The sequence below is a fragment of the Balaenoptera musculus genome, chromosome 15 (genome assembly GCF_009873245.2).
Source record: "Balaenoptera musculus isolate JJ_BM4_2016_0621 chromosome 15, mBalMus1.pri.v3, whole genome shotgun sequence".
NCBI classification, from domain to species: Eukaryota; Metazoa; Chordata; class Mammalia; order Artiodactyla; family Balaenopteridae; genus Balaenoptera; species Balaenoptera musculus.
The window spans coordinates 61266366-61292719 of NC_045799.1; the positions used below are offsets into that span (position 1 = coordinate 61266366).

Consider the following 26354-nt stretch of genomic DNA (forward strand, 5'->3'; position numbering starts at 1 on the left):
TGGTAAGTGATTCTAAGTAATAAATACGTATTCTGTATGTAAACAGACATTTCTAATGTACTTCAGCTGTGGTTTCTGTAGTTTAAGTAGTGACAGATCTTGATTATGCTCTCACTGAATAGTCTTTCTTACTAGACAGAGAATGCAGAAGGTCTTCAACCAGTTCTTGCTCCTGTGTTCGTAACGCTTGGATTTAAGTCAGTTATATTCTTCGTCTCAGAGATAGCCAAACGGTGTGCAGAAATGCTGTAAGGGTGGAAGCGCGTGGTTTGTAAACTTCTTTACAAGCGTGTTGTCCATGAGACTCTCGTACAGAGAACAGCTCGTCTTCAGAGGGCAGCGGAAGGCTGGACTGGTGCCCCAAAGGGGCTCCAGGAGCACCACTTGCAACCGCTGTTCAGGCTGTCGTGAATCAAAGGTCAAGCCTGGGGAGGAATGAAGGATAAAGTACTCATTCCTGTATCCTATTTATAACTTTATGCTGTATTATTTACTTATATGAAAAACACGGATACGCTTTTAAATCAGAGTTGTTTTAAATGTTCAGCACCACTTTACACGTGGTCAGAAGTAATAATCACACTTCTAGCTACTCTACCCCATAGCTCTACGGCAGTCTTGTCGTCTTAGAAAAGAGACCTTGCCTGACGACAAGATTACGATAACAAAGCGTGGGAGAGAAATTGTCATATACACGTAGTCCTGTCACGACGTTGTTTCTCTTCCGTGTTAAAACTTACAGTCCGATTAAAGTGAATGAGCGAATAATAACCACACTGAGAAAAAACAAACACCAAGTGCTCACGGTTCCAGCAGTCCACGCTCTCAGACAGGTGTGCTCCCGCTTGGGGCCTGGCTTGGGAGACTCACTGCCGAGGAGTTCAGGATTTCATCTGTGCTGTTTGTCAAGGGAAATAGCTCTGTGACCTTGGGCAGGTTCTTCAGGTCATTAACACTCTACCAAGCTGTGAAATGCTCCATCACAGAATTGTCGTGTGGGCTCGTGGAAATGCTGCCTCTGAAGTGGTTAGCACAGTGCCTGGCACGTTATAAATTGTCGGTAGATGTTAGGTGACGGAACAATACTTTCCTCCAAAAGGGACTGTAACAGGGCAGTAATGGACAGTGGAGGTGTTGTGAAGAAACACAGATTTGGTTCTCAGCTTGAGTGGAACTCCAACTGCAACAGGTGTCATTTCACCATTTTAATTAAAGTAAATATTGGAGGAGAGATGGAAAAGTTCCATAATGGGAAGTTTATGTTAACAGCTGTTGAATGTCTCTACTTTTTGGACATATTTCCTACCATTTTACCTAAAACAAAATCATTTTCATTTTTACAAATCTGTAAAACAAAAACCAGAAGTTAAAATGACTGAATACTCTGGTTTGTTTTTCATCTTTTGTTTTAATGGTTATTGCTTCTCTATGGGAATGAGAATATTCACAGACTATGCTCACAGAACCTGTGGTCTGGAATGCCGTGGTTACCGAATATTTAGGAGATTAGCAGTGTTTAATGTGGGTATGAATTTGGGTATGATGTGTTTAGAACATGTGACAGGGAATCATTGTGTCAGTCAAAATTCACTAAAAGCTTATCGTTTGGTAAAATTGTTCCTTTGAGAACAGAAAACATGATAGTTCAAAGGCAGCCTGAAAGTTTTAGGAAAGGAATAACAATGTCTAAGGGAATCTGAAGCACAATGCATCAACAGTTTTCTCTAACAAGGGATAATTATTGATTTTTTTGTCCATTGCATGAGTTCATTGGATTCTTTTATTAAAAAATCCTAAAAGAGAAGTACCACTGGAGGGGAAAAAAGACGGTATAGGTTTTCAAATGGATACCCTTGATAAACTAAAATTTTCCTATATATTAGTGGCAAGAGACGTGGACTTACTGAGTTTTATTTATGATGATTAAATAAGCTTATATCTTCCATCAGATGTAATTACCATCCTTGGTCCAATAGGCATGGAATTCTCTAAACTCTAAACAATAGAGAATGTGCTGTGGTAGAATGTCATCTCTGCTACTAACAGGAAATTTACTTAAAGTCGCCTAGTTGTTATATATAGTTAGTTAGTTAGTTAGTTAGTTAATTAATTAATTAATTATGGGTCTGTCTACCTGTTTTTCACATCTTTTTATACTTCCAAGCTGGCAGGAGCTCTTGAAGATGACAAGCTCCACTCTGGCTGTGTATGGAAGTACTTTTTTTAGTATTTGTCCTGAATTCACTTAGGTTTCAAGATATACCTTTGTTCTGTAATTTTAAGCTGTCAGTGTACAATTCTTTAATCATCTTATCACTGGCATTTATTATTTTAACTTTGACCGTATTAGAAGAGTCATCCTATTTCCATTGATATTCTTTAGTTGTATTATTTAAATGCAATGACTAAAACCTTACAGAATATTCCCAGGCTAGATGCAGAATGGCTTTGTAATTTGGTACTGACCGTGCTGCCTGAAATCTACCATGTACAGCAATGCCAGACAGAGTACATGTGCAATAAATGTTTATTTGAATTAATGAATTGCTCTAGGGTGGGTTGTGGTTATAATATTTTCAGAATTAAGTGACCAAGCATTCAGTACTGGTAATTTAGCTAAACATTCGGGCTTTGTTTGAAGCCAATAAACAGACTGCTGTGTAATCCAGGGAGACCAGTCTGTTCACTTTTCCATCCAATAGTAATTTACTTTTACAGTTGTGTTTATATAAAGTAAAGGTCAAAAGAAAAGGTGTTTGACGCAGTTATCTCAATTGCTTCGCTACGGTGAAAGATTTTCAGTGTGCTAATGAAAAAAGGACAGTTTAAAATGGATATTGTAAAATATAAGCAGTTATTTTTCCCCCAGCTTTATTGAGGCATAATTGACCTGCAATAAATGACATGTGTTTAAAGTGTACAATTTAATCTATTCTGACACACATATACACCCTTGAAACCATCACCACAGTAAGGGTAATGAAAATATACATCACCTGCAAAAGTTTCTTTGTACCCCTTGGTAATCCTACCCTCACGCCTCTCTGCCCCCACCTCCATGCAGCCACTGATCTACTTTCTGTTGCTTAGATTAGTTTGCCTGCTCTAGGGTTTTATATAAGTGGATTCATGTACTCTGTACTCTTTTTTTGCCTGGCTTCTTTCACTCAGCATAACTATTTTGAGATTCATCCATGTTGTTGAGTGTATCAATAGTTTTTCCCTTTTTATTCCTGAGAAATATGGGTATTCCACAATTTGTGTATATATCTGTTCACTGTTGATGGCCATTTGGGTGTTTCCAGTACTGACTATTTTAAATAAAACTGATCTGAAAGTTTATATACAAGTCTTTGTATGGACATATGCTTTCTTCTCTCTTAGGCAGATACCTAGGAGTGGGATGGCTGGATCATATGGTAGGTGTATGTTTAACTTTTTAAAAACTGCCAAATTATTTTTCAAGTTGTTGTGTCCTTTTACATTTCTCACCAACGGTGTATGAGAGTTCCAGTTGCTCCACATCTCTGTCAGCAGTTGGTATGGTCAGTCTTTTTAATTCTAGCCATTCTAATAAGTGTGTCTTGGTATCATCTCATTGTGCTTTTAATTTGCATTTTCCTAACAACTAATGTGTTGAGCAAATTTTCATGTGCTTATTTGCCATTTCTCTGTGAAATATCAGATCTGTTATCCGTGTATTTATTGTATCTTTTGTTTTCTTATTATTGAGTTCTGAGAGTTCTTTATATATTCTGGATATAGATTCTTTATCAGATAAATGATCTGCAAATATTTTCTCCCAAACCGACTTGACTTTTAATTCTCTTAACAGTGTCTTTCAAAGAGCAGAAATTCTTAAGTTTGATGTTCAGTTTATCAATTTGTCCTTTTAAGGGTTATGCTTTTGGTATCATGTTTAAGAAATCTTTACCTAATCCTAGATCATAGAGATTATCTCCTGTTTTCTTGTAGAAGTTTCACAGTTTGAGGCTTTACATGTAGGCATATGATCCATTCTGACTTGATTTTTGCACATGATACACGGTGTGATTAGAGTTCATATTTTTTGCATATGGATATCTAGTTGTTCCAGCACCGTTTGTTGAAATGACCATTCTCTCTTCACTGAATTGCCTTTGCACCTTAGTCAAAAATCACTTGTGGGTCTATTTTGGAGTCTGTTTTGTTCCATTCATTGTTTGTCTGTCTTTATGCTACTATCACACTGTCTTAATCACTACTGTAGCCTTATATTATACTAAGTCTTAAAATTTGGTAGTGTTAGTCCTCCAACTTTGTTCTTTTTTTTTTTCAGTTGTTTTGGCTATTCCAGGTCCTTCACATATCCATATGAAGTTTAGAATCAGCTTATCAATTTATACAAAACAGCCTGCTGAGATTTTGTTGGGGATTATATTGAATCTATATGTCAGTTTGGAGAGAATTGACTTCTTAAAACAGTGTTGAGTCTTCCAACCCATGAGCATGTTATTTCTCTCCTTTATTTATGTTTTTAATTTCTCTCAGCAATGTTTTAAAGTACAGATCCTGCACATCTTTTGCCAGATTTAGCCTGTTTCATATTTTTTGGCCTTATTATCAGTGGTATTTTTTAAAATTTCAATAAAAAATTGTTCATTGCAATTCAGAAGTACAATACAATTTATAGAAATACAATTCAGTTTTGTATATAGACCTTATATCCTCCAACTTTGCTAAACTCACTTATTCCAGTAGCTTTTTTGTAGAGTCTGTTGCATTTTCTATGTAAATAATTATGTCATTCCTCATCTTAGAGGGAAATCATTCAGTCGTTCACCATTAAGTGTGATGTTAGCTGTAGATTTTTTTGTGGATTCCCTTTATCAGATTGAGGAAATTCTCTCCTATATTTAGTTTGCTAAGAGCTTTTTCAGGAATGGATTTTGCTAGATATGTTTTTGCATTTATTGGGATAATTGTATAGTTTTTGTTTGTTTGTTAGTATGGTCAAGTACATTGAATATATTTCAAATGGTAAACCAGCCTTGCATTCCTGGGATAAACCCCACTTGGTCATGATATATTATCCTTTTTATATATTGCTGGGTTTGATTTGCTAAAATTTTGTTTGAAATTTTTGCATCTGTGTTCATGAGGGACATGATAGCTTCTTGTAATGTCTGCCTAACTTCAGTATCTGGTTAATGCTGGCTTCATAGAATAAATTGGGAATTATTTCTTCCTGTTCAATTTTCTGAAAGAATTGGTAATATTTTTTTCTTTAAATGTTTGTTAGAATTCACTAACAAGGCCATCTGGATCCAGAGTTTTCTTTGCGGGAGGATTTTTAAACTACAAATTCAATTTTTAAGATAGATGTAGGGCAAAAAAAAAAAAATAGGTCTAGGGCTATTCAGGTTATCTATTTCTTTTTGAGTGGGTTTCAGTATTTTGTATTTTTCTTTTTTTTTTTAATTAATTCATTTATTTTTGGCTGTGTTGGGTCTTCATTGCCGCATGTGGGCTTTCTCTGTTGCAGCGAGTGGGGGCTACTCTTCGTTGCGGTGCGCTGGCTTCTCATTGCGGTGGCTTCTCTTGTTGCAGAGTATGGGCTCTAGGGCACGTGGGCTTCAGTAGTTGTGGCTCGTGGGCTCAGTAGTTGCGGCTTGCAGGTTCTAGAGCACAGGCTCAGTAGTTGTGGCGCACAAGCTTAGTTGCTCCGCGGCATGTGGGATCTTCCCGGACCAGGGCTCGAACCCGTGTCCCCTGCATTGGCAGGTGGATTCTTAACCACTGTGCCACCAGGGAAGTCCCAGTATTTTGTATTTTTCAAAGATTTTGTCCATTTCATCTAAGTTGTTGAATTTATTGCCATAAAGTTTTTCATTACAGTCCCTTATTATCTTTTTCATATCTGTAGGATGTATAGTAATATCACCTCTGTCATTCCTTATATTGGTTTGTAATTTGTGTCTTTCTTTGTTCCTGATTAGTCCATTTGGAGGTTTATCAAATTTATTTACCTTCTCAAAGAACCAGCTTGTGTTTCCTTTGTTTCTCTTTTTAAAAATTTGGTTTTCTGCTCTGATCCTCATTATTTCCTTTCTTCTCCTTACTCTATGCATGTGTGTAATTTTAATTATTTTTCTTTTTGCTAAATTTTTCTAATTTTGTACAATATGGTTCTTTAAAGATCTTGATTTAAATTGTTTCCTCCCCAAGGTAAATGAGGATATTGAGGCTCAGAGAAGTTGAGACAACAGTTAAAATTCATAGCCTTATATCCATTTTCTTAGTGTCATAAATGCTGTGATAGAGGCAAGTAAAAGTGCAGCGGGACCACATAAGAAGGGGGTGAGACTGTGAAGAGTGCATAACAGGACCTCTTTGGAGAATTGGATGTCTAAGGGATCTTATTTTGTTGAGGTCTAGGATAAATCTATGAGACCAAATCCAGAGTATTAGTTTATTTTACATTGGTTGCAGATCACTCTCTTGGTTGCTGTATTCTGAAAAATGAGTTAGAATATTCCAGGAGTTAACTCTGCATACACCTAATGTTCCCTTGGGTTTAATTGACAGATCTGCTTTTTATTTCTATTAAGACTGGTTGCGGTGGTCGTGGTAACTCTAGCTGTAACAGTGGTGGCAGGTTTTGCTGACAAGAGTATGTTGAATAGGAGGAAAATCTGGGGGTGGAATGTGGGGGGATTGTTATAAAGATTTACATCAGTATCTCACTGCAAACTTAGTCTCACTTAGTAATGAATATTTCTCTAACAAACTATTCCTTGTTTAACGCATTATAACTTTTTTAAAAAGTACTTTTATCATTAAAAAGCCTTAATTCTATAATTATTTTATAAATAGAGTGAAACCAACATGATGTGGTAACATCTCAGGGTCCATATTACAAGGTTGAGTTCCCCTCCAATCTGAATCAAGGTACTATATTTAGGGATTTTGAATAATACATAACAGATGTTTGCTGGGAGGCACTAGTAGGGCTGGTGGTCAATTGTAGGGAAGAAACAAAAGGGAAAAAAGTAGAGGAGTTACTTTCAAATGGCCATGAGGGCCAAGAATTATGTGTATTATTTTATTTTTTCTTAAAAAAAAAGAAAGCAATGTGAACCTGAGCCTTTTTAAAAAAAAATTATGGTTGAGAGAGCAAGCTACTCCTTTAACTGTTTGCTTCTCAAAATTATCAAATTTTCCATCCTTTAAGACTGTAGAGGAGAAAATAAGCAGTGAGTTGTGATGGTGTCAAGACCAGAACCCAGAGTCCTGGGTCAGAAAACCTGAGTTCTAACGCAACCTCCTTCCTTTGGTCTCTGTGTAACCACGAGTTTAGCTTAATGGTACTTTTCTTCTGGTGTGGTTTAAATGAGAAAATGCGTGAGTTATCACTCAGACGTTTAATACTATTTTGGGTAGGGGACCCATTTTCCTCTTCTCAAGGACTAGAGGAAATAATTAAGAGTAATATGAAGATAAGAAGCTACTTAGAGTTTTTGTTTCCTAAAGTGATTCCACCTCATGCACTCTATCTACTTTTATTTATTTTTTATTAATTTTTTTATCGAAGTATAGTTGATTTAAAATGTGTTAATTTCTGCTGTGCAGCAAAGTGACTCCGTCATACGCATAGGTACATTCTTTTTTATCTTCTTTTCCATCATGGTTTATCCCACGATATTGAGTATAGTTCCCAGTAGGACCTTGTTGTTTATCTATTCTATATGTAATAGTTTGCATCTACTAACCTCAGACTCCCAGTCCTTTCCTCCCCTACCCACCCTCCCCCTTGGCAACTACAAGTCTGATCTCTGTGTCAGTGAGTCTGTTTCTGTTACGTAGATAGGTTCATTTGGGCCATATTTTATTTTATTTTTTTATAAATTTATTTATTTTGGGCTGAGTTGGGTCTTCGTTGCTGCGTGAGGGCTTTCTCTCTCTAGTTGCAGAGAGTGGGGGCTACTCTTTGTTGCGGTGCGCGGGCTTCTCATTGCGGTGGCTTCTCTTGTTGCGGAGCACGGGCTCTAGGCGCGTGGGCTTCAGTAGTTTTGGCTTGCGGGCTCAGTAGTTGTGGCTCGCGGGCTCTAGAGCGCAGGCTCAGTAGTTGTGGCACACGGGCTTAGTTGTTCCATGGCATGTGGAATCTTCCCGGACCAGGGCTCGAACCCGTGTCCCCTGCATTGGCAGGCGGATTCTTAACCACTGCACCACCAGGGAAGTCCTGGGCCACATTTTAGATTCCAAATATAAGTGATGTCATATGGTATTTGTCTTTCTCTTCCTGACTTTCTTCACTTAGTATGATAATTCTAGTTGCATCCGTGTTGCTGCAAATGGCATTATTTTGTTCTTTTTTTAATCTACTTTTAGAATTATAATTTTTTTCTAATTGAACAAACGTAACTGAATGTCCATGCATTGATAATCGCTTTAAAACCATCAAAGATTAGCTCTTCAGTTTTGTTTGACCTCAGACTTTGTAATGATGTGACCAGCAAACAGTATGTTCTAAAACAAGTGTTGGCGCACGCGCTCTCTCTCTCTCTCTACAAGTCTTGAAGTTTATATAACATTGTGTGTGTGGGGGCGGGGGGAGGGTGCTCGCCTTTCTCCCTCTCATGATAGGTACTTTGGAATGTGCGTTTTCCTCTAACTGAGGACTTCCCGTTGAGTGGTAAGAAGTCTTGGTGTAGAGAGATCATTTGCAAATCATCTCCCTTTGCGTGGAGTGGCCCTCCTTCCTCACCTTCCTGTCCTTCCCCTGTCTTACTTGTTAGGATTTAGCTCCATTCCTTATTTCCTCTGGGATCCCTTTGCTGATCCTCTTGCCCAGTTGTGTTAAAACGCCTCCCTCCCATGCTCCCATCACACCTCGTCTCATCTAATGTTCTTTACCACACCATGTTGTGATTGTTCTGTTTTCTTGTCTGTCTTCCTAACAAACTCTAAAGTCAGGGAATTGATCATGTCCATATCCCAGCACCCAGCAAAAGCCTGATTAAAGGTGCTCAGGGAGATTGTGTTTGGAAGGAAGCCTTGAGTTTGGTGCATTACATTCAGAGAATGATACGAATACACTATTTATCTAACAAAGGTATTTCTTCTTCCATATTCAAGCCTCATCTCATTTATTTGTTTTTGTTCTTTGTTTTTACTAAGGAAACATTTGAGCTACAAGAATGAGCTCAGGGGTTTTCTTAGTGTCATCAACACCCTTAGTATTACTGACACCCTATTGCTCTGTGCTTTTTAGATCCAGGGACTTTAGCGGAACCCTGGGATACATCCATGAATTCCCATTTCCACTGCTTCAGTTAGGAGAACGGAATCTTACAGTAATAGCAAAAAACTATACTTTTGCATTAGGCACATACATAGGCCAGCTGGCTGCAGCTGCAGTCTGCTTATAATACCTTCACAAAGCCAATCCAGCAAAGCTGCAGTGACTTAGGTGCTGAAATTGACATTGAGATTGAAAGAGTAGCAATTTTAACGAGGCACTGGTCCCTGCTCCCCTTTTCCGTACTATGGAATAGTAAAGAGGATTAAAGTACTGCTGCTGTCAATCAGGTGATACTTAACTTCCCTTCAGAACTTCTGTTCTGTCTAGTTTCTGGATGCTGAGGCATAGAAACCATGATTATTATTGGAAGAAAAAACAATGAAATCACATGATGACGTGACATATGTATTATTTAATTTATAATCTACCTAGTTAATGGATGACAATTTCTTTTCAAAAGGTGTTCTCGAACCAGAATGGGGGAGAAAAACAGAACAGATTACAAATGAATTTTGACATGGTATAGAACAGCGAGGTCCTGAACCAAAGTTTAGCCAGAAAGACTAAAGATTGTCTGTTTTTGTTTATTTGGTTGGTTTTTTTAGTCTATTTTTTATTTTATTGAATGAAAAATTCTTTAAATTCTGTAGTGCTTTACAATTTTCAAAAGTTTCACACACATGATTTCATGTAATCCCATAATAACCCTTTTTTTAACCCCCTACCACTATGCTGCCCCTCCCCCCTTCCCTCTCCCCACTGGTAACCACAGTTTGTTCTCTATATCAGTGAGTCTGCTTCTTTTTTGTTTTATTTACCAGTTTGTTGTATTTTTTAGATTCCACATATAAGTGATATTATATGATACTTGTCTCTCTCTCTGACTTATTTCACTTAGCATAATGCCCTCCAAGTCCATCCATATTGCTGCAAATGGCAGAATTTCATTCTTTTTTATGGCTGAGTAGTAGTCCATTGTGTGTGTGTGTGTGTGTGTGTGTGTGTGTGTATACACACCCCCATCTTCTTTATCCATTCATCTGTTGATGGGTACTGAACAATGTCTGTTTATTCAGATCAGGAGGAACCTGTAAAGGCCTAATTTGTTTGAATTATCTGGGCTAAGCATATTTTCTCATTCTTCCCTTTTCACCATTTCTTAGAGATTCTGATAGAGACTTCACAGAGCTACATGACACAGTCTCCTAACTTATTCCTGAAATTCATGTTCATCAGATGCAGCAGCAACCTGACCAGTGAACGTGATGAATGAAGCTCATGGGGTAGATGGATGTCTCTATATTTTTCACTCAGCAGGACAACATAGTGAAGTTCTGTTAGTCTATTCATCTACCTGAATCTTAGCTCTTAAATGTATCAGTGTTACATGAAGTCTTCATTAACTAAATTGTGGGCTTTCACCTTACAAACCAAAGAGCATCCCATTTGTCAAAAAGAATCAAAACCAAAAAAATGAAAATTGTTTTTGTTAACACACAATTATTTCCAGTGGTGAAGTTTGAAAAAGACAGGGTTTTAAATGTAAGCTTTGAGAGACTTAGTAAATTTCAGATGAGAGCTTTTCCTTTAAGATTTAATTAACTCATGGACTTAGGCACCACAGTCCATTTTCCCTGGGTAGCTGTCCCATTCACTGGACAGCTTTCCTAGTTAGGGTAGGTGATCACTATGTTTTGTGGCTTCCATGCTGCAGAAATTATAGCTGAGTATAGTTAGCCCACCTTTGAGCTGAGGTGTATTTACATTTCTACATTGTTATCCTTTTAAGGACTTAGGGCTGTCAAGGTAGCAGCAGTGCTTTTTGTTGGTCAGATAATTAGGGGTGGAGGTAGTGGCTAGGAGGAAGGAGGCCTTGTATTTTTTTTTATAAAAGAAAAAATAAGATGTGAATGAATGCCCAGACGTTGAAATTTAATATTATGGAAATCAGCAAACTTTCAGAAGGTAAGCAGCCTAATTAAGAATGAAAAATTGAACCCATTTTTCCTTTCCTTTGAGTTAAAATGACTGAGCTGGTAGAGGCCTTCAGAGGTTGTCTTATTCCACCGCCACCATACCCCATTGCCTCTTTTAGGCCATGTTTTAAATTAGCCCATAGAGGTCTCTCCATAATCTCTTTCTTATATATAGAATTGTCCATGACATATTTTATAAAATGTCCGTTGTCAGAAAGGAGTGGCATTTGTTACTTTAAAAATAAAATGTCACAATTCGTATCTTTTGGTCTGTGGGAGTCTGAAATACAGCTATGGCCTGATTAGGTGTACTGTTCTCGAATAGATATTTTAGATTTATGAAGTAATAAGATTCTGTCCTTTTGTTTATGGAAATTATAGTCTAGTTATGTTTGAAAAATTGTTTTGATTTATTGTTAGTAGTAAAGCTAGAGTGTTCTTAAAGAGAGAGGAAGTTACAGAAAGTTAAATGCTGTCACTCTCTCTCTTCATACTAAGAACAAAAGCAGATGACTGTGAAGTATTTCAGTGAGTTGAACCTCAAGTTAGAACTTGCCTTTCCCAGTATGGTAAGAAGTACTTTGCCTAGTTGCTATGGAATCACATTTAAATTATTGAGTTGAAATTTATGATGTAGATCTCTGTACAGATCTGCTGTGAAAGATAGATGTTGCAAACTAAGAATCTTAATGCTACTCCTACAACTATTTCAAGAACAAATATTGACCACACACTTGCTGTGTGGAAGGTACTGTGTGGGAGCCGCGGGTGCACAGCTGGAAAGACAAGGTTCTCAGCCTTGAGAAGCTCAGATTCTTGTAGGGAAATAGTAAACAGCCACATGGACCAGAGTAGGACCATTGATAGAATGTTGGTGTGTGCAGGGTGCAATGGGAGGGTTGCTGAAGGGAATACCTGAGGTAACTTTAAGGATGTGTGGAATTTCCTGGTAGACAGGGAGGTGGGATGAGGGTTGTGCTCCCACAGAGGAACTGCCTGGATAGGGGCTAAGAGGCGAAGAGTTGTTTGTTTGTTTTTAGTCACTACACGTCTTCTTAGCCATACTGTTAGGAAATATTCGGGGACTCTTAAATTTTTGAATTCATGAGCCAGTTGAATGTAGACTCTGGAGTCAGCCTGCCAGTTGCCCCACTTGACTGTGCAACTCCAAGGTATTTAACCTCTCTAGACCTTGTGAGGATGAAACGAGAGACTGTTTGTGAAGGGCATAGTTCAAAGTCTGACATTTAGTAAGCGCTAGGTAAATGTGAATTGCTGTTTAACGGCACCAACATTATCAATGTTCATTCTAGCCTTCTGGCAGTTTTGAATGCTTTTTGTTACTGAGGGTTCTGTGTCTATGCTTGCTTGTCCGTAGTGTCCCGTTGAGTAGTGACCGAGTGCTCAGCACTGGGCTGGGACTCCATGTGGGGAAGTGTGCATAGCTCCTATCCTCAGGCAGTGTCCAACTAAGCTGAGAATGAAAATGGGAAAATCTGACAAAAAGCGAGTGCACACTGAACTGTACTATATGGCTGTCTGTGCACATGTTCAGTATATTAATTAAAGTACAGGCATCTCTTGTTTTACCACGCTTCACTTCATTGCACTTTGCAGATATTGCATTTTTTTTTACAAACCGAAGGTTTGTGGCCACCCTGCATCGAACAAGTCTATTGGTGCAGTTTTTCCAACAGCATTTGCTTACTTAGTGTCTGTGTCGCATTTTGGTAATTCTCATAATATTTCACAATTTTTCATTGTTATTATATCTGTTACAGTGGTCTGTGATCAATCATCTTTGATGTTATTATGACTCGCTGAAGGCTGAGATGATGGTTAGCATTTTTTAGCAATAAAATGTTTTTTAATTAAGGTGTGTACGGTTTTTTAGACATAATGTTAGTATGTACTTAATAGACTATAGTATAGTATAAACATACATTTTATATATACTGGGGAACCAAAAGATTCGTGAGGCTTGCTTTCTGGCGATACTCGCTTTACCATGGTAGTCTGGAACTGAACCTGCAGTATCTCCGAGGTCTGCTTGTGTAGTTGCTTACGTGGCCCAGTTACTCTTCAAGGGGGTATAGGCATAGTTATCAGAGAGAGCACAGAGGGTAGAGATAGTAGTTCGGCAGAACCAAAGTTACCGATGACTCAGAAAAAAAGAAAAAACGGAAAAACTTTTCTGTGTGGTGGACCTGCTGGATGTAAGAGGGAAGCAGTTGCCCCCATGGTGTGATTCCAGAGCTGCCGCCTAGATCCTCTCTCCCATTCACATCTGGGTAATTGAAATTCCCTCATTTTGCAGGGCCACTTAAGAGGTCAACCACATATCTGTCATCTTTCTTTTAGAATGAAATGATTTATTGTATCCTTTGCTGATAGTAGTTTTTGATCAGATATAGGAATGAATGCTAAGTATAGAATAGGAGGTGGGTGCAGTTGAGGACGGGGGTGAACATGCCAGAAGTCAGACTTCGTTTTGGTCTCTAACAACTCCCCAACAAAAAGTTCAAGGACAAACTGCCTTGCACCATCTGCTCTGCTAGAAACAAGGGATAAACACAGAGATGAAAAGATGAGAGCTCCTCACCTCAGTGACCTTAGAATCTTATGGGCAGGTGAAAAGACAAAGGTAAACAGGTAAGTGTAGTGCACATGGGGTGCAGTTACTGGAGAGGAAGGTGCAGAAAGGTTAGTGGCGAAGTACACCAAGGAGAGGGCATAGCAGGGGACTTTGGGAACTCTACAAGACACACTTTCCTTTGTTGTCCTCTCCAAGTGTCTGATTCCAGGCAGAGACAGGATGCCCTGAGCTCTCATTCCAAACATCTGCCACCACTGCCTCTCCTCCAGGCACCCCTTTACTTCAGGGGGTCCAGGGCACAGCAGTGAACTGCAGTGCTTCCTGAGTGGGAGCTTACAGTGAGTCCAGCTGCTGTCCAGTGGCTTCAGTCCCCTTGACGAGGGCCATATGCTTCTCTGAGCCCTGGATTTGAAATAGCTGCTGACCCTGATGTTGGGTGTTACGAAGGGGTAGGACTGGGGCAGGTTAAAGGATATCCAGGGAACCATAGTATCTATAGCGTCGCATGTCTGTATTGCTCTTTCGTACATAGTCCAAGTGTTTGGAATTCTCTTAACACACTTGAATCTTGAATATTTGAATATGATGAAAGGTTAATATTCAGAAAAGAATACTGTGAGAATGGGAGGTTGAATTTCATTATAAGCTTGAGTTCATTTAACAGCCCTTGGTAAAAATTCCTAAATGCATAGTAGTAACATACTGAATTACGCACAGAGGGAACTTAGAGCTGATGGACTGCGTAAATGGCTTTCTGGCTGTGTACGTTGACTGTTGAAATCCGTGTGAGAGAGATGGCCACGGAAGCAAGGCACCGTGGGTGACTTGGCCACTTCATAGAAGTTTGGGAGACCACATTTAAGGCCTGTACCCTAAAGGGGTTACTTCTGTCTCCCCTGAGATTCAAGATTTTGAATACATTTATTTTTATTTTTAAAGAGAATACTCAATTATCTCTCATTCAGTTAGAGTCTGAAAAGCTGTGTTTAATAATAAACTTAGTGTGTGTATGTGTGCTAATGTGTTTCAGTCAAAAGTTTCATAACAACAATAGCAGCAACTACACCAATAAAGAAAAGCTTCATCCCATCATCTCTACCAAGTACTACAGTAGCTTGATATCTGGGACTTTTAAAGCCAAGAGTCTTAATGTCTGTTATTTACTATCAGAAAATGTGAAGTCCTTATAGTAATCTGAAATATGTATAATCCATTTTAATGGATTATAGAAATATATACCACATTTCTATTTTATTAGTCTCTTTTTCTGTTCCTGGCTTGATTTAAATATCAAAATTATGGGAAGAAATTGTTTAAAGGATTTGCAGCTTAACTGTCTAAAGGCTTAAATATAATTTCTTCATTGTTTCTTTGCAATTTCTATAAAAATACAATACTATTTTCATACAGGAAGCTGAAAAAGCAGGCTGTTCTAAAGGAAGCTGTTCTGTAGTTCCTTCCTTTCTAAACTTTAAGCTGAGTGCTTTTCCTCACTCCAAGTTCAAGGGCTTAGTTTACGTGCATGAAAATAAACTGAACAGCACCTGCCGCTTAGTCACAAAGGGCATGTCTTGAAGCTGCGAAGCAAACAGATGTACTCAGTTTAAGCTTTTGAGATGCTCAAAGCATGTGGTAAAAAAATAAATTCCAAAATGAATAGTGTGAGGAAATAAAGTCAGAAGAAAGCATAAACAAACCAAGGGGTCAAGTTTGATACCTGAATTGTGTACATTTTAATCCCAATACTGTCATCACTGCAGGGACTAGTACTTTGAAAATCTGTCCTTGAAAACACAGAATTGTCACTATTTTCCCAAAGAAGGATTTGGCGTATTTTATAGTTTTTTAAATTTCTTTTTAAAAATTTTTTCGTTGCACTCTGTGCAATAGCAAGAGGAGAAAAATAAACAATACTAAATAATTCTGCTGTAAAATTACTGAGCTTTATCTGTTGACTTCAGTTAGTTCAGGCAGTCCCCTCTGCTTTAGTATGGACAAGTATCTGCTTGCTGAAGTCCGTGGTAGCTTGCTAAAGTTCTTCTTGACACCGATAGAAGAAATGAGATAGCCAACTTGCCTATATTTTTTTAGTAATTTTGCTTGGTTTACATAAAACACTGGAAGCTCTATTCATGTTAACTTCTGTCGAGGCTCAAAGTTCACTAGCAAATTACCTAGAAACTCCTATTTTACTAATTGTCTGGGAAAATATGTAGAAGCCTTGCTAGAAATATTATGGCTACATTTTGTTATCAGCAGAGTTCTATGCACTGACAGTATGAGGAATAACAAACACAAATTCTGGTCTTTGCTAAAAGGAATCATACAAGATTTCCATCACAGATGAGGCAGACAGCGTCTGAAATTCTGTTACTGAATCAGAATAGGAGGGGAAGAAGGAAACAATAAGGGTCAGTATGGTTTGCCCTTTACTCTCGAAATCATTTTAATGACCCTTAGGGTAGGGCTTGTGTCTTAGTTACTCTGTTGCCCTGAGATTTACTAGAAACTTAAAAACAGTGCCTGAGCTGGGCTCCCCAGGAAAGGACAAGGCAGGCTTATCTTCAGGAAGGTCCTGGATGGAGTCAGTCCAGCAGCTTTGAAGCTCTCGTTGGATATTTGCAGAGGCCAGAGCCAGGTGGCTAGTTGCATCGTGTAGTTTTTGTCAGTGAAGTGTGGCACCAAGGGTCTCAGTGGGCAGATAGAAAGGTCTGCCGTGGAAGGAGCTCTGAAGGCAGACAGGAGACGGGTCCAGTCCCAACTCTGTCAGCGACTGACTAGTTTTGTGACTTCAGACAAATCACTTCACTTCCTTGGGCCTCTGCTTCCTCATGTGTAAAGTGAGGGAGCTGAATCCCATGATCTCAGAGGTCCTGGCCCCTCCCAGCCTCCAACCAGCCTCCAAATGCTGTCATTCTAAGAACTTCACCAGTGTAGCACCGTGTCTTCCATCTTGTGACAGTTACACAGCCCCTCTCCTGGAATTTGGGTTGAAATTGTCCCACAGTACGCAGTCAGTCACCAGGTTCTGTTCATTTCTCTTTGAGAAATGTCTTTTTTCTTTTCCTTTCTTCCTTCTCACTACCTCCACATTTGACTAGGCTCTCACCGTGCTCGTCAGGATGGTTGCCTCACCCTCTTGCCTTTCGCCCTCCTTTCCTCCAACCCCCATCCTCTTTCTGGTCCAAGTGTAAATCCCTCCTTTCCCATCCCAGACCATCCCAAACCATCCCAGACCATCCCATCCCATCCCATCCCATCCCATCCCATCCCATCCCATCCCATCCCATCCCATCCCATCCCATCCCATGCGTGGGTCTTATCTCCCTTAAATCCTACTTTCATCATGAGCATTTTCTTGTTTAGAAATCATCAGCCTGACACTCTGTGGTAAGATACTCTGTAATCTTGTCCCACCCTATCCATCTAACTTTGTTTTCTACCACTTTCCAACACACCCCACTATGTAATAAGACTGGTTTTAACACTGTTTGCATAAGCATTCCATACTCTTTCTTGCCTGTATAACTTGTTTGTTTTGTTTCTTTCATCTGGAATACTTTTTTCTTGTCATAACCTATACATTTAACAAATTCAAGATGCAGGAAAGGTAGGGTAACTGAATAAGGCTCAGTAGCTTGGAGATGGGAGTGGTAGAGAGAGAGGTGGGTTAGCCATAGCATGAAGGAAAGAACGTTCAGGAGCCAGGGGGAAGGACAGGTAGAGCTTAAACATGCACAGATTTTCAGTCCTCAAGAAAGGAAATTTTAAAGAAGCTCACATACATCAAGTGGCCTTTGCCTTCAGTAAAGTAGAAGCCAAGTTCATCTGCTGAGTGATGGGGACAGGGGTGGGGGGAGTGATGCTAGGGACTTGAAGAAAGTAGAAAAACACCACCTGCCTTGGGCTTTGGGATGGGCCTTACCAGAGGTGAATAAAGTATTTACTGACATTAAGAATCCAGTTGAAATGAATCATCGTGAGTTTGTGATGGACTCATTTCAGTTTTCTGAATTTGTTCAGCAGTGCTTGGTTTTAGGGATCTACGTGGGGAAACCCTGACTTGGATATTATAATTGTTGAAGTGGCTCTGTCCCTCTGCTGCCCTCCACCCAGTTCTAGGCTGGATGCAGAGGCAAGTGAGGGCAGAGGGGCTGGTTAACTTAGCAGAGGGAGGAGCTGCAGCCTCAGGGATGTGCCACGTGTGCTCGTTCTCTCACTCTGCTAGTTTCTCCTTTTCTCAGTCCTCTAACACCTCTCTCCTTGCCTCACAATCACTTCATGGCCTCGCTCCCATTCACTGAGAAGCAGCCAGAAGAGAAGGTCCTCAACCTTTTCCTGCCGAACCTGCACCCGTCAGATGTGTGCCCCGCACCCAGCCTTCCCCCACTCACCGTGCGTGCAGTTCTCCACTCACGTCGAAGGCATTCCTTCTGTACAGGATGCCATCCTCTCACCTGCCCAAGGGCGCTGCTCCACTGGCTTTCGGCTTCCCTCCCGCCCATCGCTTTTTCCCTGTTCAGGGGCAAGTGTGGAGTGGGGGTGGCATGGGTTTAAGCAGCCCTGAGGGTCTGCCGAGCGGGCACAAAGAAGCAGTGGAGCTGAGTGCCCGACCGTGACGTAGAGGAGGGGAGAGACCATCAAGGTACGAGGGGCAGTAAAAAGGTGGTGGGGTCAGTGGCGCGGAGACCCCAGGAGGTGAATGGATTGTTGGGTCCAGAATTTGAAAGAAAGTGAGCTGGGAATCTGAGAGGTGGTGGTCAGAGGGTAGGTGCCAGGAATTGTGATGCCAGAGGCTAAGTCCTGGTTTGGCGAATGATCGTGGGGACAGGTGGCCCAGGAAAGATGAGTTGTTGGACAGCAGCCATGGTAGTCGCGACAGAGTCTCATGATAGGACATTCAAAGCCGAGAGACTTAGGGAGGAGGGAGAGAATGGTTTGGAAACCACAGGGATGACCAGGGTGATGCCACCTTGCCTCCAGCCCAGTAGCGCCAGGGCTGTGGGAGGGACAACCGGCACCACGTGAAAGAGCCGCGACGAAGCCAGGTGAGAGCCAGGCCTCCTGCTTCTCCTCCCCCTCCTCCCGGGTCTGCTCTCAGAGCTGTGGTTTTACAGTAGAAGCCGGTGTTCTCATCCCCATCTTACTCAGGGCACCCTTTGTAGCTTGACCCTCACCTCCTTCAGGGCTAGGTCATTCAGCTGTCTCCTTCTTGGGGCATCTCTGACCACCCTGTTTGACACGGTGTCCTCTTGCCAAGCCCTCACACCCCCGTCCCTGCCTTTCTGTTTTCCTCTACAGCATTTATCACTACTTGACAGTACATATTATTTACTTATTTGTATATTCCATGATGGCAAAGATTTCTATATGGGTTATTATATTTTAATTTTTAATACTGCTTTTCCCCCTGTACCTAGAACAGAACTTGGCAAAAGGCAGCTATTTAGTGAATAGTAGTTGAATGTAGAATGAATGAATGGATGGATGGATGGATGAAAGTAGGGGTGATGGGACAGGTACAGGAGGCATGAGGAAACAGTGTATTCACAGGAGGTTGTTCCAGAATTCAGGTTCTAAGATGGGTCTAGGATGTGATTGTTCTTGTGGGAGGTTGGAGAGAATGGGAAGGTTCCTGTTGTTGAGGAAATTGAATTACTGGGACAGTGGATAATTAGAGGGAATTCCAACTCCTCTAGCATGATGGCAGAGATTACATAGAAAGAAAAAATACAAATCAGGCCCAGTCACCAAGGAATTTAGGAGTGTCTGGGCGGTCAGTGGATGACCCTAACGGAAATTGGGGAGGAGAGGGTTTTTTAAAAAAAAGATACCCACAAAGATACTGAGTAACAGTTGTGAGGTATTATTGCCTCCTCTTATATCAAGCTTGATTTTTTCCCCCAAATTCTCCCAGGTGTATTTAGTCAAATGGGAGTGCCTTTGGTTTAGTAAATCTCTTGAATTTTTTTTAGGATAAAAAGTATTACACAGATAGAACGAAAATGTGCTAACACTCGTTTTTAAAACTCTGGTACTCTGGCATGGAGTAATGAGTCTGTCAATGAAAATAGCTACTATGGATGGCTAGTTCCTTCGGGTCTTTAGGGTAGAATACAAGCAGTTGCTTTTCAAACTGTCATAGGTTCAAAATACAACATATGACTTATGTATTTGTGGTTGGAACCTTTAATGTTGCCAAAGTCTTCTCAGTTGACATCTGAATATCTCAGTTATGTTTCTGGTAAATTTATTATTTTAAAATACCCTGCCAGACCATAGTGCTTTACAAAGTTGGCAGCATATTGCTGATGACCTAATTTATTATTCAAACTCATTGTAAGTGTTCTAAATGTTTCAATATACAACTACGCAATTTATCTGTTGGAAGTGCATTTTAGGTGTATTTTATTACATAGAAAGGTTTTTTCCTTTAGTCTAAATAAGCATAAAATAAATGTTTAAGTATTTTAAACCCCACTTCCCACATTTATTCTATTTTTAAGTGCAAAGTGCCTTCCAGAACATCAGAAAATGTAGTCCAATTTCCAGTAGGATTTCTTCAGGGTAATAGCTTCTTTCGAGCCTACACTTGAGGCTGCAGTCTCTGAGTTCAGCCATTATTTTCTTCTATTCTCTGGTTTTCTCCAATTTTCTGGTTTGCTTCAGTTCAGTTTCTTACTCTCTTTCTAGTCCCTTTAGATCCCTTTAGATAATTTTTAATTATCCTTTAGGTCTTAGCTTCAATATCACTTGCTCAGAGAGGTCTTTCTAGATTCTTTTCTTCCTACTACATTTGGTCCCTCTGCTGTATATTGTCATCATGCTTTCCCATCACAACTTTTTACACCTGATTGTAATTGTATGCTTCATGTCCGTGTGCCCCTGTAGAATCCATAACCTCTGAGGGGTCTCATGAACGCTGTATCCCCAGCATCTAGAACAAACAGTGCCGGGCACACAGAAACCTCTTCGCAGATGTGTGTTGAATGAAGGAATGAATGAACGAGAGTGAGTGCCTCCTTGCCCCTGCAGCTGTGGCCTGTGACCACTTGACACAGCTATTCATATTTGCAGTACTCAGCCCAAGTACAAAGCAGCCAGGTCTCCTTTATCAAGCAAGCGTCAGGCAAGTTACTGATGTGTTTGCGGCTGTGCTAACAGCGATTAGGAAGGCGACCTCAAGTCTCTTTTAACTTCCAACTGGCTTTACTTGGAATTATTCTACTAAAAGGGAGATCTGGTTCTTGCTACTGATTATACCTACTCTTCCTTCTGTGCGGCAATCCCAGGAGGAGGAATTGTGATATAAATAAGTTTTTGTGAAATAATTTTTTTAAGTTCTTTCCCCAAATCCCACTGCTGTGAGTCTGCTAGGATCACATGCCAAATTTCTAGGTTTTTTTAAGGCAAAGTTCCATAAAACGTATGTGTATGTATGTATGTGGTATCTGGAAGTTTCATACTGTTTTTAGAAAAATACTTTGAACAAATAATAATTCAATAACTTACTTTGCCTAATTTCATGTAGTTTGACAAAAGTCTATTCAGCACCTTGTATAGAGGTCCACAACCCCTTATCTTAAACCCGTGGGTCCAGCTGCATTTTGGAATACAGACTTCTTTGAATTTTAAAACGTGAATATGCTACCCAGTGAGGTCCAGGGCAGCATCCTGCAGTCAAACATTAATCCTCTGCCTTGAAACATTCACATTAAATAGGATAAATGTACTATAAATAGCTTCAAGTCAGTTCAGGTTCTGGTTTTGCTGCCACATAATTCTGGTTAGGTTGGGCCACAGATGAATTGTAGAAAGCTTAGCTTTGGAATTTGAGGGCTCTGGAATGACTAGTTCCAGAACCGTGATAGGTACACATCACAGCCTGTGTCTGAGCATCCCTGAGTGCCTCCCTCCGCCCTCAGAACCACCATGCGGTCAAGCCACGCCTCTGTCACCTGCACCACAGGAGCCCCTCCTACTCAGTTTCCTAGCAGTTCATTCTCTGGGGCGGTTGTCCTAAAACAAGTTTTGTCCATATCCCTCCTCTGTGTAAATCCTTTTGGTGGCTTCTTATTGCCCTAAAGATAATGTCTGCATTTCTTAACCCGTCACGCAAGCTCAGTTATGATCTGGGCCCGTTTATCTCCTCAGCCCTTCCATAGCCACTCCCCATGTTCCCATCGAACGAACATTTTTCTTCTATTCCATAGTCCCTTGCCTACAGGCTGTACCTTCTGTCTGGAAGCTGCTTTATCCTGCTTCTGTCCTTTCATCCCATACTTAACTCATCTGTTTTTCAGGTTTTGAATTAGATGTCACTTTCAAGGAAATCTTTCTTACCCTTGGTTCTATACTAGATACCTCCTCACCTTCGTATGGAACACCTTGTACTCCTGTTGCATTGTGATGTAATAATGCTGCTAATTCTCTGGAGCAGGATTCTCAACCTCAACACTATTGACATTTTTTTAAAAATACACCTCGGCACTATTGACTTTTTTTTTTTTTTTTGCACCTGGTGTTTTATATTCTCCTAGGCCTCTGACACTCGAGCTGCTTGGCCTCTGGCCATCGTCCTCTGACATTTGCCCTGCTTTAGCAGTCAACTTATAGACGTGGTTCTAAGTAACCTGTACCAGGTCTCTCTACCTTGGCATTACTGACATTTGGGCCAGATAATTCTTTGTTGCGGAGGGGCTGTCATCGAGCATCATATAGGCTGTTTAGCAGCATCCCTGGACTCTACCCCCTGGATTCCAGTAGCACCCCCCTCCCTTCCGCCCCACGTGACCACCAGAAATGTCTCCAGGCATTGTTAAATGTCCCCCGGGGGACACGGTCACCCCCAGTTGATCCACTGGTCTAGAAGGAAAGCTTTTTGAGGCAGAGGCTATGCTTGTGTGGATCTTCATAAACCTAGCTTGGCACACGTAGGTCCACTTAAATGTATTGAATTGAGTAACTAGGGGATGAAGGTACTGGGCAGGGAAGGGGATGGATGGATGGAAGATTGAAGAGAAAGGTTAGCTCTTTCAGGATAGGAGGATGAGAGAATATATGGCAAGTGCTTTTTGAGGAACTGAGCTACCACACAGTGGGCTCAGACTCTGTTCTGCCTCTTTGAACGACTACTTCTTTTGCCTTTTGGGCCATCCCGCAACGACTTCTTTCTTGCGTTAGAGCTATAGGCACAGAATCTCCTGATTGCTCAGAGGCTTCTTAGAACCAACCAAGAAGCGTTTGTTAAAGCACCACGAAAGTAGTGGGCACAGCTATGGGTCAGAAGCAACCCCTGCCATCATTGCTTCAGGCTAGTGGGAAAGACACCAGTGGGTTTTGTCTCTGTCTGGAGGCCCTTCCACCCCTCCCTTCCTGGCATATTGCTATTTCTCCTATGCAATGTAAATTATATTAGGCCTTTCTATTATGTGGTCCCATGGCACCTATTCTTTTCCTTCATAGTATTCCTCACAGTTTTAATTATATATCAGTAGTTTTTTTCTATGTTTACTGTTTCTATTCGTTGAGACTATAAACTCTACGGAGGAAGGAACATCGTATGTTTTGTTCATTTATCTTTCCGTAGCTCCTGGCATGGTATCTGGTGCACTGTAGGCACTCAGTACATAAGTTTTGTAAAAATGAGAATGCATGTGATGGGCCCTCCAAGAACCCATATTCCAGTGTAGGAGACAGTGCATACTGCAATACCAAGTTCTGTACCAAAGGAGCAAGAAAGTACAGTGTTGGTTTTGGGAGTAAGATGGGAGAATAAATTGGACTAGAAGTATCTGGTTGACTTTATGGGAAGAAAATTAGAAAACATGGAAAACTAAGAAGGAAAGAAGAAAAGTTATCCATAGCCAGAGGCTCAGTATCAGAAGACAACCATTTTGATAAATTTCAGCCTCTGCTTCTTTTTGTCTTTCTTTAAAATACAAGTTACTTCATGCTTTTGAAATATTTCATGAATACAGAACAGTGTATTCAGTGTAGAGAATAATATAATCTTTAAACAGCTTAGTCAAATTTTAACATTTTGCTACCTTTGCTTTACATTAAAAGCTTAGGATGATATAAAATAAAATAATGCACATGTATCGTATTTGATGCTTCCTGTGTACCCTCCCAGCTGACATTTCCCCATCTTCCTTATGCAGAGAATCATCATCCTGAAATGGGTGTGTGTCATTCCCATGCTTGGCTTTCTACTTACATTACATGCATATGTATTAATAAACAGTGTATGTAGTTTGTGGATCTTGTGTATATATTTCCGCAACTTGAGTTTTCATTTAACATTATGTATAAGATATATCTGTGTAGAAGTGTGTAGCAGTAATTCTTCCTTTTTGCTCTGCGGTATTCCAGGATTATACTATAGTTTATTCCTTCTCTGTCAGTGGAAGTTTTGGTTATTTTCATGCTTTGCTATTAAACAATGTTACTGTGAGCATGTCTTCTTGAGCATATTTAAGACCTTCTCTAGCGTTTGTACCTAGAGGTAGAATTGCTGGTGCATAGGGCATGTGCATCCTTGACTTCACTAGATGTTGCCAGATACTCCCCAGTGTAGTTGTACAAATTTCAGCCCCTAACAGCACTGTCTGAGAGTTCCTGTTGCTCTGTATCCTTGCCAAGCCTTGGTATTGCCAGACTTTCACATTTTTGCTAATTTGAAATAGTGCGTTTCCTTGATTTCTGGTGTGTTTGAGCATCATTTCTTATGTTTATTTGGCTGTTTCAGTTGCCTCTTTTGTGACTTTGTGTGTTTCTTTTTTTCTCTTTTGTGACTTGTATATTTTTTTATTGGTTTGCTTTTTTTTCCCCCTTGTATATCTTTAGTACTTTATATATTCTGGCTATTTATCTTAGTTGATATTTTGCGTTTCAAATATGTTCTCCCAGTGGCTTATCTTTCCACTTTCTTTATGGTGTGCTTTGTTGTGTACAAGTTTTACATTTTAATCAAGTCATACTTATTAGTCTGTTCATTTATGGTTGGTACTTTTTATACCATGTTTAATAAATTCCTCTGTACTCTGAGTATTTTGGGGTCATAAAGAGATCCTACCATATTTTCTTCCAAAAGAAGAGTTCTGCTCTTCAGCATAAGTCTAATCCACATGGAATTTATTTGTGTGTGGGTATGAGATAGGGAACAATTTTCCATGTGAATATAAACTAGTTGCACGGGCCAGCATCTCTGATTGCAGAGTCCGTCTTCTCCCCCACTGGTTTGTTATGCCACTTTGTCTTTTGTATCCAGATTGCTACTATGCATGGGCTCTGCTCCACTGGTCTATAGTGTATCCATGTGTCACTTCTGCACTGTCTTAATTACTGTGGCTTTATATCTTTATATATTATGCATGACCCTGTGGCAAGAACCTTGAATAGATGGTTATGATTGGAATTTAAGGTCTGGTGAGAGACTAGTGGGTGGTTGCATTAGGAAAGTAGGTGGATGTGATCTGTGGAGGGTTTTGAGGAGAACTTTCAGGGTACAGATTAGATCTGCCGTGGGACCCTGTGGGTTACTGGATGCTGACGGGGATCCCAGCAGGGACTGAGGCTGCGATCTTCCAGCAGCAGTCAGTGGGTTTTCAGAGGAGACTCAGGGTCTCAAAATGGTATTACCTGTGCATTCCCCACAAACTTGTATATGTGCCTTATGTTTTTTTCTGGAGACCTTTCTATTAACTTTTCTTTAAAATGTTACCTGCTAAAAACCTCACCAGATGCTTCAAACTTCTATTACATGAGAAAGCCCTGAGGAACGGGTTATTATGAACATTCACCACTTGGATGTTACAGCCTTCAGTTGAAAACTGGTTCTTAGCATTGCCATTCTCTTTTTCAGTTAAAGTGGCACTTTTTTTTTTTTTTTTAAGCTTTAGGCTGTTTTTTTTTTTTTTTCTTCTCTACTTTGTACTGAATTGCATCAGAAAAAAAAATGAATTCTATTTTTAAGTGCTATTATTCTTTTGAAGAAAACCTCCAATTTAAAATGTTTGTCTAAACTGCAGAGGGTTTCTGTCAACTGTGCATGCTTCTACTAAGAATGAGTGATGTAACCTTTTTTAGATTTTAGAGAACGAGAGCAATGTCACGATGTTCCAAATATATGTCGTTGTCTTCCTTCTTTTGGTGGCATCTGAACTCTTGTTAAGTAGAACTGAATTAGTAAGAATCAAATAACTTGGAGAAAATTGGCAGAATAAAGGTCATTAAGCCCTTATGAAACCTCTGGTGCTTCTGTGGTGTTTGAAAAATAACTATTAAAAGAGATACAGAATGAGGAAAAAAACCCCAAACCTGTTTTTTTTCCCAAAGTGGAAATATCTTTATTTTCTTCGCAGACTAGAAAAGTACAACACACTCACTATAAAAAAATGTACACAACACCAGAGCGTATAGAACAGCGCTACCCAGTAGAGCTTTGTGCAGTGACGGGAACGTTCTGTCCTGTGCTGCCAGTACCATAGCCATG

The 26354-nt window shown here is 40.1% G+C and overlaps 1 protein-coding gene across 7 annotated transcripts in view; it reads left to right on the forward strand.

Moving 5' to 3' along the window:
- MRTFB (myocardin related transcription factor B) overlaps positions 1–26354 on the forward strand; it is a 196267-nt gene that overhangs the window by 19649 nt on the left and 150264 nt on the right. The window contains exon 3 of one of the 7 annotated variants that reach the window (XM_036825893.1): positions 3385–3419. The exons of 5 other annotated variants lie outside the window; for them this stretch is intronic. In XM_036825893.1, the coding sequence (XP_036681788.1) occupies positions 3417–3419 (3 nt within the window). In that variant the 5' untranslated portion in view covers positions 3385–3416. Of the gene's footprint in view, positions 1–3384; positions 3420–10459; positions 10570–26354 lie in introns of those variants that run through there. One more of the 7 variants, XM_036825892.1, reaches the window with a different exon arrangement.